The sequence below is a fragment of the Emys orbicularis genome, chromosome 3 (assembly GCF_028017835.1).
Source record: "Emys orbicularis isolate rEmyOrb1 chromosome 3, rEmyOrb1.hap1, whole genome shotgun sequence".
Taxonomy (NCBI): Eukaryota; Metazoa; Chordata; order Testudines; family Emydidae; genus Emys; species Emys orbicularis.
This window is the reverse complement of record NC_088685.1, coordinates 107,120,675-107,134,698: the sequence shown is the minus strand read 5'-3', so window position 1 is coordinate 107,134,698 and position 14,024 is coordinate 107,120,675. Positions and strand designations below refer to the sequence as shown.

The following is a 14,024-nucleotide window of genomic DNA, read 5'->3' as shown; positions in this document are numbered from 1 at the left end:
ACTTTATCTGGAGAGAGTTTTTCAAAGGAATACACCCCTTGATTGACAGGATTTTAGATGGTATCAAAGATGGTAATAACTATTTTGGGGGGAAAGAGAAGAAGTTACTTGAGATGGCTGGAGCTATTAAAGTCTGATCCCGTTTCATAAGATGACAAAACACACATACACAAAGGGGAGAGAAAAGAATAGTAAAGACAGAAAATGCAGCTTCTGTCTCTGATGTTTTCACTTGCAACCTCATTACTGGAAAAAACACAGGTACAGCACATGGTCTTATCAGCCACTTCAAGACCTGGCAAACTTGAACAAGTCTTGGGCTGTTTAGGTGATTGCTTTAAGTTGCCTCTTTCTGGTCACAGGCTTACAGCAGTGTTGCAAAATATGCTGTCCTGGCTGGCTAAGCAAGAGTGTTATTAGAGAGAAATAAAAAAGCAGAGAGACAGGAAAGAGAAGAAATAAGGTAAGGAAGGAGAAGGAAAAGCAAAAAGTCTCACATCTCAAGTGGTGTTTGGGATTCAGCTGGAGCCAGTAGAGGTGGCAGAGTCATCTGGGTGCCTCTCTTGGCCCAGTCTTGTCAGGACACCCTTCAGGATGAGAATAAAGGTTTGGGGTCCCAGGAAATAGTGGAGTGGCTGCCATGATGGTGAAGCTTGCCCCTTCCCCATCTCTCATCTTTCAGTCAGGCAGCACTGCAGTCCATTAGCTCCCCCTGCCCCCAAAGTCCCTTTTTCAGGAACCCAAAAGGGAGTGATGGTGGAATAGCCCATCCCTTCATTATTTTGTTCATCAATCAGGCCTAATTTCCAATACAGCAATTTTGGTTCACCGATTTCCAGTTCCACACTTCTCCTGTTTACCAAGCATGATCTTAGCACAATCCTTGAGTTATATCAGCAGGCCTTTTGTTAGACTGAATTAGTGCACTGTGTCCCGCTTTTGCACTTTTCCCCCATCAACATTTGTTATAGGTCTTATGAATTTTCAGTCACTTTTAAAGATGAGCTTGCAATTAGGGTACATTTGTAGGCCCAGTTAACACAACAGGACCCATTGTGGGTCACCTCTTTTGCAGGTCCCTTAGAAAGATTTTCAATTATCTGCCTCTCCCACCCAAAGTACATTATATCACTTTGAACGGGTTCCCCGTAGCAGTCTAGCACTCCTTTCTGCAGGCTGAGTTCATAATGTTACATGACTTTTCCTTCCCATGTGCCTCTACTTCAGGGTTGTGACATGCCAAAAATATAGAGGTTACAGTTATTCCACCTATTCCCCATTTTGAGAGCCAAATAATTAAAAGAGTAACAGTCAGCCTAAAAACACAATGAGGTAAAATACTGTTGAAGGAGATATTTCAGTTTTAATGGTTTGTAAAAACGACAGGAATCATTTATATTCACTCTCAGTGATAAGTAAAGAGGGAGAAAGTGTCCAACTTTAAATAGATGCTACTTCCTCCTTCTTTATAACCTTGAGATGTGTACACACACAAACAAATTCAGGTTAGGCATGTTATATTAATAGTTTTAGGATTCCTTTTTATGCTTAATGGGCACAAATAACTACAGTATTCTGAGACTAGGGCTCACAGATATTTGAAGGCTCTTGCCTTTTCCCACCCTGACTATGAAGAGAGTCCTGAGGATCTGCATAATGTCTCACTTTACACCCTTCATGGTACCATTGCTGCAGACACCATCCTTCTAGTTGAGACTTGGCCTGTTCAATGCCACATTCTACTGAATGAGTTCCCCAACCTAATCTTGGAGGAATCGAGAATAAAGTCTTTGAAATATTTCTAAAAAATATTAATTTTATGTGACCAAATGTCATCTCTTATAAACACAATATGTAATTTACCTCATGTTCAACAGTCTTGAAGCTGTAAATTCATGCTATAACCCCAAGCAAAGAAAAAACACTTTCCAATAGTGATTCTGCAAGTGAGCCCTTTAATAATCCAAGCAGTAAAAAAAAAGTAGGCCATTAACATTTTTAAGTTTGCCTCTATTACCTCCTGAGTGTGCTCTTTATAGACTTGCAGTGGACCTGTGGGGTTAGCAGTGTCCCAGATCTGCAGAGATCCATCCCCACTAGAAGTCACCAGCACATGTTCATTGTTCTCACTCCATGTCACATCAAACAGGCCATCGTTCCAGTCAAAACTAAACCAAGGCAATCAAGATATTCATCTATGAGAAATGACTGTATAGCTGGTTGGGTTATATTCAAAGATTAATCAACATGTTCTTTAATTTACAACATTCTGAACATATTAATTTTTTGTATGTTTGACTTTCTAAAGAATCTTTTTAGAAGAAATTCTGATGATACCTTGAAAGTTTTTAAAAATTTATGTTAGAACAGGTCAGCACAAGAGAGCCAGAGACCATCACCTTTCATATAGAGACTGAGATCTGATTTCCATCCTAACCTTCCTGAGCAAATGGGAGTGCTACAGAGGTAGTGCCAACTTGGATATATCATAGAGCTATTATTTATCACTAACAAAGATAACAAAATATCCAAGTCAATCTCTACTTCTATTTCACTGAAGGAAGGGCATGCCACTCATTGATCTATAGTGACCACTCTGATTGACAGCAAAACATTGTTAAGTGATTAGAAGAGTCCCATCCAGTCCTTTTTATACATAAGGATGCTGATCGTAATTCAGAGTCTCCAGGGTGGGAGTGGTAAACATGGAGCAGTCCTCCAAGGTTTAACAAAGAAACATAGGGCCTCCCACTACAAGCAACGAGGGGATAGAAAGTACTTACATTACTGAACCAGTAATATTCATTTATTACTATAATACTATACCCAGCAGTAGCAGTACAATATTTAACTGCTATAAGTAGCCTGCTATCTAATTACCAACTGAAAAAATATCTGCTGGTATCTAAGAGTAAGGTAATTTATTATACTTCTATTTAAACTCTCATCTCAGATAAGTCCAAATGGTCAGCTTTATGTTTCAAGTTGTGTCAACGATTCTCTTACAGTCAGAGCACCACAAGTTTTTAGGTGGGGCATTGCTGAGCTGTGAGAGGAGATAGCCTAAAAAGAACTACCAGAGGTATCACCATTCCCCAGAAAAGATCAATAGGGAAATACCTACAAAGTTTAGTTTCCACAGGTACCCGCTTCGTTCAAACCCATTCAGTGAAAAGTTTTGGGTCCAAGCAGCAATGCAAGGGCAGCAAGACTCAACATGCAACAATAAGCTAGGCCAGAGACACTGCTTTTAACTTGCACCACTCTGCTGCCCCTAAATGGCTTACTTTAAGGATGGTGTCAACTTTAAAAATACCGTTTAATATTTTAAGCCAGATAATATAACCAGATCTTTGTACCTAAGTAATGGAGGTGTATATTGAATATATCATACAGCCATTATTTATTACTAATAGAAATACCAAAATATCCACTAAAGGTTCTATAACAAATACTTCCCATTAAAAACGTATAAAGTTGTTACCTCCTGAAAAGACAAATCCCAGCTTCATTTTGTTCCAGCACTGCCAAAGTTCCACAACCTGAAAAAATAAGAACAGCACAGTGCAACAGAGCCAATTTTTTAAATCCACTGGAAACTATGATGCACTGTGATGGTTTATACTACAGTGCAAATGTGGAAGGCACCTGAATCTGATAGAGGGACCCGCGCAATTAGCTGTGCTTATAAATAGCTTCTTTGGCTCTATTTATGCCCTTCTGCTACTTCCTGTGTGTCCGTTTTCGATACTTCTAACAGCAAAATGGGAAAAAGGGACAACTCACTGCAAAGAAAGCATTTTTATATTTTCTTTTGAATAACCTTACGTTGCAAACACAGATCAGTATGGGATTATATAGATCCTTTTATAATATACTAGGGATAATACTACAGAAAAATGTGATAAGAATTAAGCTTATTATGGGTGAACTAAGAAATGTAGGGAATTTGATTCTAAGGAAATGGAATTCAGATAAAACACTCCTATATGACAGGGATACTATCAAAGTGGGGAAAAAAGTATCACATTTCTATCTGAATATTATTAAACATGCTGTTCTTACAAGAAAGATGTAAGGCTACAATCCTGTAATAAGCGCAGCACAGGGATCCAACAGAGCTCCCCATGGGTGCTAGGATGTGCCTGTGAAGGCAGTTGCTAAGAGTACTATAATTTTTTCATCCAATTTATTTTGTATATTATACTATTTAATTCTAGTCAGACTCACTCTTGCCTCTGTATAGTCAGTTTTCCTCTGTTTGAGAGGGTCTTTCCCGAGAGAGAGAAAATATTTTGTAAATATAGGACAATCTGGTTGGGAAGGAGTTTCAGGGAAAAATTGTCAGGGAGTCTGGGGCAGATGTAGAATCTGCAACTCACTATCTCATTAAAAAGTAACAATATAAATGGCCTTTGTATGAAACAGAAGCAAAAAATGGAGGAAATCAGTAAATGTTTTGGGATATGTTGACAATATGTAAGCAACTTATGAATCCAACAATATATTTGGATAGAACAAAAACTTCCTAACAGGACAGCCTTTGAAGATATAAAAATATATGAGCTATTTTGGTTTAATAAGGTTTACAATGAGACCACCTAACATTCACTCTGCATATCATTTTTCCCTTTATTATATGTGTTATAAACAATAAAACAAAGATAAACTAAACTCTAATACAACTGTGCTGTATTCATAAATTGAAGGCTTACATTAAGAAAAAAAAATGAATAAAAAGTCTGGAGAATGGAGGTATTGCACTTACAGGCCAAAAGAGTATTTTGAATACCATGCATTGCATACTGTGAAGATTAGACATTATGGGTGGGATTCACAAAGGTATTTAAACACTTAAGTCTCAGGGTATGTCTTCACTACCCGCTGGATCGGCGCGGGTCAATTTATTGCGTCAAATCTAGACGCGGTAAATCGACCCCCGAGCGCTCTCCTGTCGACTCTGGTACTCCAGCTCGGCAAGAGGCGCAGGCAGAGTCGACGGGGGAGCGGCAGCAGTCGACTCACCGCAGTGAAGACACCACGGTAAGTCGATCTAAGTACGTCGACTTCAGCTATGTTATTCACATAGCTGAAGTTGTGTAACTTAGATCAATTCCTCCTCTCCCCCCCCCCCCCCCCCCCAGTGTAGACCAGGCCTCAGGTTAAGGTGCCTAAGTCCCAGTTTTGGTTCCACTGCAATGCACAAAACTCCCACTGAGCCCTGTATGCTCCTAAACTAACTTGACTCCTATGTTTTCAAGGTAGAAAAGTTCCCATGTGCCTAAGTTTCTGCCTCTGAGCATATGCATTACTGCCTCTCTCTAGGCATCTGGACACTTATCTGCCTAAGCTTCACAGTGAACCAAAAACTGAGGGAAGACACGCATTCGGCCGCCTGTATCATGTATGGGGCCTGATCCGACAGGTGGCCTCTGAGCACGCCTACAAGATTGGAGCCCATTCAAAATCTGGCTGGAAGGAGGTGGTGATGTTGCTGGTGATCACCTTATAACTAGGGCCCTACCAAATTCAAGGTCCGTTTTTGTCAATTTCAGTCATAGGATTTAAAAAATCATAAATTTCATGATTTCAGCCATTTAAATCTGAAATTTCAGGGCATTGTAATTGTAGGGGTACTGACCCAAAAAGGAGTTGTGGGGGCGGGAGGGTCATAAGGTTCTTGTAGGGGGTTTGTGGTACTGCTACCCTTACTTCTGTGCTGCTACTGATGGTGGCGCTGCCTTCAGAGCTGGGCAGCTGGAGAGCGGTGGCTGCCGTCTGAGAGCCCAGCTCTGAAAGCAGAGCCACTGCCAGGAACAGCGCAGAAGAAGGATGGCATGGTATGGTATGGGCACATTTACTTCTGCGCTGCTGCCTGCAGAGCTGGGCCCTCAGTCAGCAGCCACCACTCTCCAGCCACCCAGTTCTGAAGGCAACAGCGCAGAAGTAAGGGTGGGACGAGATGGTATTGCCACCCTTACTTCTGCACTGCTGCTGGCGGGACGCTGCCTTCAGAGCTCGGCGCCTGGCCAACAGCCACTGCTATCCAGTCACCCAGCTCTGAAGGCAGCGCAAAAGAAAGAATGGCTGTACAGTGACCCCCCTGCAATTCCCTTTTGGGTCAGGCCCCCAATTTGAGAAACACTGGTCTCCCCCATGAAATCTGTATAGTATAGGGTAAAAGCACACAAAAGACCAGATTTCAGTCCATGATGCATTTTTAATGGCCGTGAATTTGGTAGGGCCCTAGTTATAACTTTTAACTCAGTGGTTAAGCCCTCACCTGGGTTGTGAGACACCCATGTTAAAGATTTGAATAGTGGTCTCCAACCACTCAGAAGGGTGTTTTAACCACTGAGCTATGGGATATTCGGATATGACAGATGAGTAATTTTATGTACATAAGTACACCTATTGAACTCAGTTCAGCTATTTGTATGAGTCAGGTCACTCACATGCAAAAGTATCTGCTGGCATTACATTTTGGGTTTTCCAAACTTTACTTTGGTTAGTGATTAAATTACATTCCAAACTGTTCATCTGCCTTAAGAATTGTATTGTTACTGTTTACACGTAGAAGGTCCTACAAATGATAACTTGCAGTGTCTAATATAGACAAATATGGGTACTTTGTACATAGTGTTTCTATACAACGTTGTTTTTCTATACAACAAATACAGAAAAACAAGTGCAACTTAAAATAATTAGAAATAAAAAGTGGCTTGTTTTTTCATTAACCTGGCCCATAACCTCAATATCTCCTGTTGAAGCTGTTCCACTGTGGATAAATAATGGAAGAATTATTGGAAGCAATGGGACTGGACGCTGGATGTCTCCGCTCCCAGGTGGATGCCCTAATCACCAGGCTAAGGAGTCATTCACACTCTCTCCCCCTGTAGCCCAAAGACTATTTAATGATTTACCCACAGTTAGGTTGACCAGACAGCAAGTGTGAAAAACTGGGACCAGGGTAGGGGGTTATAGGAGCCTATATAAGACAAAGCCCCAAATATCAGGACTGTCACTATAAAATCTGGACATCTCGTCACCCTACCCACAGTGGAACAGCTTCAACAAGAGACATTGAGGGAGCCCCACATCAGAATTGCCCACAGCTCAGCGATCAAAGCACTGTTTTGAATGGAGCAAGGCAGACAACGAACTCATTTTACAAGGAGTGCCTAAGCTGTCTGACTACATGTGGCAGGATCCTGTTGATGGATCACAAGCAGAAGTAGGCACCTCCCTTCAGACTGGATTTAGGCACCTATCACCATAAGAGGAGTGGGATGTAGCACACACACCTCTCCTTGGCATCTTCCATTAGCTATCTTAGGCACTTCCCTGCCTAGCATGCTGGTTTTGTGGATCACATTCTTAGGAGTGTCTCTCTCCCCATTCGTTCTATAGGAAGCCTAGGTGTCTAATTCTGCTTTGCAGATCACAGTGTTGTTCCTATGATTTTCTAGGTGCCTAAAAGTTAGGTGCCATAATGCTAAGTGTTACAATGACTAAGGCCCATCATGGATCCATACACACAAAATGATTGCCTAAGAGCTGTTCTTAAATCAGCCAGATAAGGCCAAGTTTTCAAAGTAGGTACATACAAATAGGTACTTAAACATCAAAATGCCTAGTTAGCAACATAATGCCCAATTTGCATGTACAAATGCGTTAACTGCAGACACATGAATGTGCAAGAAAGCTTCTGTCACCTTTTTTGACATCAAATCAACAACAACAACAAAAATCTTACACAAGGCTGACATAAATGCCTCCCCTTTACTACTTTAATAAGTTATTTTCTATTCAAAAGCAGTTCCTCTGGTTTGCTAAACACTAGTTGCCACAACATACTTTATTTTAAATATGTTTTTTTCTGAGTTTTGTGCATGTTATTGGACGTATTAATGGGCCACCTAGCTCCACCCATCAATACAGGGTTTATACTTTTTTCCAGTGGTTCATGTTGTTATGCCTGGTTAAATGGAAAAGATTTGCTTTGCTTTTCTCTTAAGCAGACCATTTCTCTCCCAGAAGAGAAATTTAATTCCAGCAAGGAAGTTTAGAATGAAAGAGTTAGAGTTTAAGACCAGATTACCAAGTCTGACCTCCTGACCACCAAGCACCCAGCAACTGAAATTAGACCAAACTATTACAGACCATGTGAGACTAAACTATTATAGAGATGGTCTTCCCTTCACTGCTATGCCGTAGTTACATCTCAGTGGCTTCAGCTAATAGTCTTATTTTTTTCTGCAAGCAAAATAGTCCCAGTTATGTTACTTCCATTTAAGTGAAATGGCAAAACATCAAATGACTTCAAGATAGTAAGACTGGGCCCATCAGTCTCAAACCTGTGAAGGAATACCTGCATAACTACCCCATGCATAAGTAGGCCCAGTTATGTGACTAAAAGTATGTGTATCCTTAAGTATTTGCAGGATTGGGGCCTCTAGGCTGGCTTACTGTTGATACAGCACATTCCTTCTGTACCTAAGGCCAGGTCTACACTACCGCGGTAGTTCGACGGCTGGCAATCGAAGTTCCGGGTTCGATTTATCGCGTCTGGTCTGGACGCGATAAATCGATCCCGGAAGCGCTCGCCGTCGACTGCGGTACTCCAGCTCGGCGAGAGGAGTACCGCGGAGTCGACGGGGAGCCTGCCTGCCGCGTGTGGACCGCGTCTGAACCGCGGTAAGTTCGAACTAAGGTATGTCGACTTCAGCTACGTTATTCACGTAGCTGAAGTTGCGTACCTTAGTTCGAATTTGGGGGTTAGTGTAGACCAGGCCTAATTGACGTTATGGGCTAGGTTAATGAAAACAAGCAGCATTTTATTTTTATTATATTTTAACAGTGATGTTTATTTTTCTGTACTGTATTTGCTGTACAGGAAAACACTACATGTTGTTTTAAAACACTATTTACAAAGTACCCATGTTTATTAGACATTGCAAGTTATCATTTGTAGGTAGCAAATGCCCGTAAACACCATAACATTCTTAAGGTAGATGAACAGTTCAGAATGTAATTTAACCGATAAACAAAGTTTGAAAAGCCGAAAAAGGTAATGCCAGCAGATACTTGTACAAGTCCTGTCACTCACATGCAAAAGTAGCCCACTGACTTTAAAAGGTGTACACATATAGTTAGCAGGATTGGGACTAAAGTGAAACTATAATTTTTCTTAACATCCTTTCAAAAATCATAAGTAATAAATTGGCTTTTAAACACCCCTTCACTTTATTATATGGAGATATACCTATCTCATAGAGCTGGAAGGGGCCTTGAAAGGTTATCGAGTCCAGTCCCCTGCCTTCACAGCAGGACCAAGTACCATCCCTGACAGACTTTCAAAGTTATTGACTTTCAATAACCTAACGTCATATTAGCAGAATAAATGTGTTTGTCTGCAATACACAAGTTTAAAGATGACAGTACCCCTTTAACTAGAATTAGAAAACCCCCAAATCAGTAGCAGCCTACATTTTATATGTATTTATAAAATATTTGTAGTCTATGTAACCATAGACTTTTGCTTCCTCCAAACATAGCAAAACTGAAGTGAGAATGTGTAATAACTCTTCAGCTCAGCATCTTACAGGTCAAAAGATCCTAGTGCACATACTCCGCCCTCTCTCTCCCCACTGGGGCAAGAGAGAGAGAAAAAACACAACGCACACTAAGAATTGACTGGTCTAATCAGTAGTTGCACTCCAGAGGCAGCAGCAGCAGCAACGCTGTCTCTGGAAGCAGCACCGAGGAGGGGGAAAGAAACGGTTAAGATTCCTCGGGAGTCAAAGTTGCCAAAGGTCTCAAAGCAAGGGGCGGAGATAAACACCACTGCACAGTAACACAGGCCCCAAACACACTTTGGCGCATGGAAGTTATCCAGATGTAGGTCTGTTTGCAAAGATCAGCGCCAGCCCATGCAAGGTGTAACGCGGAGCAGATCGCAAACTTTAGGGGAGGCCGAGCAGGGAGCGTTACAGACGGAAAGGGGCTGGGGGGAGGAGGAGACATTCTGATGCCACAGAGCTCGGTAGGGACTGGCATGTCCCCCGACCTAGCTCAGGCACCACGGCCCCGCGGGGCTACAGCGGGTGTCACGGCAGGCTCAGGGGGAGGGGGCGCAAGGGCTCCTGTTGCAGCTTCCTGGGCGGGGAGGCGCGAGAGGGGGCCGGGGCTGCAGCCCGCCCCGCAATAAGCGAGGGGTGGGAGAGGCGGAGAGCCCGCGGGGGGGGGGGGGGTGAGGACAAGCCCCCAGGGAGGGTAACATGGGGGGGAAACGCGGCCCCTCCCTCACCGGCGATGCCGTAGTACTGCGCGGCGGCGCAGGCCAGGCGCCCGGGCAGGTAGGGCGAGAACTCCACCGCGTAGCCGTGTCGCCCCGGCAGCCGGAAGGCCTGGGAGCGCCGAGCGCCCCCGTCGGCCCCGCTCATGGCCGCGGAGCCGGGTGCCCCGGCTGGGAGAAGCGAGTCCCCCTCGCTCTAGCCCCACCGCGCGCACACGTGGGGCCGCTCGGGAAGCGTCCGGCCCAGCAAAGGGGCGGGACTGAGGGCGCGGCGCCGCCATCTTTGGTTTGGGCAAGACGCTGCCTAGCTCCTGGAGGGGCCGCAGAGGGGCTGTTGTCAGGGGCAACAGGCAGGGCTAAGCCCCGCCCCCAGCCCTCTCTAGGACCTTGACTTGAAAATTTAAAAAAATAAATTAATGGAGATATCCCATCTCCTAGAACTGGAAGGGACCTTGAAAGGTCATCGAGTCCAGCCCCCTGCCTTCACTAGCAGGACCAAGTACTGATTTTGCCCCAGATCCCCAAGTGGCCCCCTCAAGGATTGAACTCACAACCCTGGGTTTAGCAGGCCAATGCTCAAACCACTGAGCTATCCCTGCCCCCCTCCTCACTTGGGCTTGGCATCCTCTCCCCCGCCTTATCACCTGTTCCCTCTTTTGCTCTTGCGCCATCATCTAGGTCTAGGGTTGCCAAATCTTCAGGATTGTCCTGGAGTCTCCAGGAATGAAAGTTAAAGGCTGGGATGATTTAGTTGGTGTTGGTCCTGCTTTGAGCAGAGGTTTGGACTAGATCACCTCTTGAGGTCTCTTCCAACCCTAATATTCTATGATTAATCTTTAATTAAAGATTACGTAATCTGATGAAACCTCCAGGAATACGTCCAACCAAAGCTGGCAACCCTACCATCATCCTCCACCTTCACCCATGTTGGCCTCCTGCCTCATATACAACTGGCTCGGTCCCCCACCTGTGAGAAGGTCAAGGAAAGTGTGGGCCCCTTAGTGAATGAGGGAGGCAACCTAGAGATAGAGGATGTGGAAAAAGCTCATGTACTCAATGCTTTTTTTGCCTCCGTCTTCACGAACAAGGTCAGCATCCAGACTGCTGCACTGGGCAGCACAGCATGGGGAGGAGGCGACCAGCCCTCTGTGGAGAAAGAAGTGGTTCAGGACTATTTAGAAAAACTGGACGAGCACAAGTCCATGTGGCCGGATGTGCTGCATCCGAGGTTGCTAAAGGAGTTAGCGGATGTGATTGCAGAGCCATTGGCCATTATCTTTGAAAACTCATGGTGATCGGGGGAGGTCTGGAAAAAGGCTAATGTAGTGCCCATCTTTAAAAAAGGGAAGAAGGACGATCCGGGGAACTACAGGCCAGTCAGCCTCACCTCAGTCCCTGGAAAAATCATGGAGCAGGTCCTCAAGGAATCAATTCTGATGCACTTAAAGGAGAGGAAAGTGATCAGGAACAGTCAGCATGGATTCACCAAGGGCAAGTCATGCCTGACTAACCTAATTGCCTTCTATGAGGAGATAACTGGCTCTGTGGATGAGGGGAAAGCAGTGGACGTGTTATTCATTGACCTTAGCAAAGCTTTTGATATGGTCTCCCACAGTATTCTTGCTGGCAAGTTCAAGAAGTATGGGCTGGATGAATGGACTATAAGGTGGATAGAAAGCTGGCTAGATCATTGGGCTCAACGGGTAGTGATCAATGGCTCCATGTCTAGCTGGCAGCTGGTATCAATCAGAGTGCCCCAAGGGTCGGTCCTGAGGTCGATTTTGTTCAATATTTTCATTAATGATCTGGAGGATGGCGTGGACTGCACTCTCAGCAAGTTTGCAGATGACACTAAACTGGGAGGAGTGGTAGATACGCTGGAGGGTAGGGATAGGATACAGAAGGACCTAGACAAATTAGAGGATTGGGCTAAAAGAAATCTGAAGAGGTTCAACAAGATCAAGTGCAGAGTCCTGCACTTAGGACGGAAGAATCCCATGCACTGCTACAGACTAGGGACCGAATAGCTAGGCAGCAGTTCTGCAGAAAAGGACCTAGGGGTTACAGTGAACGTGAAGCTGGATATGAGTCAACAGTGTACCCTTGTTGCCAAGAAGGCTAATGGCATTTTGGGCTGTATAAGTAGGGGCATTGCCAGCAGATCGAGGGATGTGATCATTTCTCTCTATTCGACATTGGTGAGGCCTCATCTGGAGTACTGTGTCCAGTTTTGGGCCCCAAATTACAAGAAGGATGTGGAAAAATTAGAAAGAGTCCAGCGGAGGGCAACAAAAATGATTAGGGGGCTGCAGCACATGACTTATGAGGAGAGGCTGAGGGAACTGGGATTGTTTAGTTTGCAGAAGAGAAGAATGAGGGGGGATTTGATAGCTGCTTTCAACTACCTGAAAGGGGGTTTCAAAGAGGATGGTTCTAGACTGTTCTCAGTGGTAGCGGATGACAGAACAAGGAGTAATGGTCTCAAGTTGCAGTGTGGGAGGTTTAGGTTGGATATTAGGAAAAACGTTTTCACTAGGATGGTGGTGAAGCACTGGAATGGGTTACCTAGGGAGGTGGTGGGATCTCCTTCCTTAGAGGTTTTTAAGGCCCGGCTTGACAAAACCCTGGCTGGGATGATTTAGTTGGGGATTGGTCCTGCTTTGAGCAGAGGGTTGGACTAGATGACCTCCTGAGGTCCCTTCTAATCCTGATATTCTAGGTTTCAGAGTAGCAGCCATGTTAGTCTGTATCCGCAAAAAGAACAGGAGTACTTGTGGCACCTTAGAGACTAACAAATTTATTAGAGTATAAGCTTTCGTGGGCTACAGCCCACTTCTTCGGATGCATAGAATGGAACATATATTGAGGAGATATATGTACACACATACAGAGAGCATGAACAGGTGGGAGTTGTCTTACCAACTCTGAGAGGCCAATTAAGTAAGAGAAAAAAACTTTTGAAGTGATAATCAAGATAGCTCAGTACAGACAGTTTGATAAGAAGTGTGAGAATACTTACAAGGGGAGATAGATTCAATGTTTGTAATGGCTCAGCCATTCCCAGTCCTTATTCAATCCTGAGTTGATTGTATCTAGTTTGCATATCAATTCCAGCTCAGCAGTCTCTCGTTGGAGTCTGTTTTTGAAGTTTTTCTGTTGTAAGATAGCCACCCGCAGGTCTGTCATTGAATGGCCAGACAGGTTAAAGTGTTCTCCCACTGGTTTTTGAGTATTATGATTCCTGATGTCAGATATGTGTCCATTAATTCTTTTGCGTAGAGACTGTCCGGTTTGGCCAATGTACATGGCAGAGGGGCATTGCTGGCACATGATGGCATATATCACATTGGTAGATGTGCAGGTGAACGAGCCCCTGATGGTATGGCTGATGTGATTAGGTCCTATGATGATGTCACTTGAATAGATATGTGGACAGAGTTGGCATCGGGCTTTGTTGCAAGGATAGGTTCCTGGGTCAGTGTTTTTGTTCAGTGATGTGTGGTTGCTGGTGAGTATTTGCTTCAGGTTGGGGGGTTGTCTGTAAGCGAGGACAGGTCTGTGTGGAGTGAAAAAACAGATTGACAGAGCCAGACGAGTACCCAGAAGTCACCTCCTACAAGACAGGCCCAACAAAGAAAATAACAGAACACCACTAGCTGTCACCTTCAACCCCCAACTAAAACCTCTCCAGCGCATCATCAAAGATCTACAACCTATCCTGAAAGAT

General features: G+C 44.2%; 1 protein-coding gene across 1 annotated transcript in view; it reads right to left on the bottom strand.

Moving 5' to 3' along the window:
- Positions 1-10,445, bottom strand: part of PEX7 (peroxisomal biogenesis factor 7) — a 90,716-nt gene extending 80,271 nt beyond the window's left edge. The window contains exons 1-3 of the mRNA XM_065401142.1: positions 10,310-10,445; positions 3,485-3,542; positions 2,018-2,168 (exon numbers count right to left, since the gene is read on the bottom strand). Of these exons, the coding sequence (XP_065257214.1) occupies positions 2,018-2,168; positions 3,485-3,542; positions 10,310-10,445 (345 nt within the window). The remainder of the gene's footprint in view (positions 1-2,017; positions 2,169-3,484; positions 3,543-10,309) is intronic.
- Positions 10,446-14,024: the final 3,579 nt, after the last annotated feature.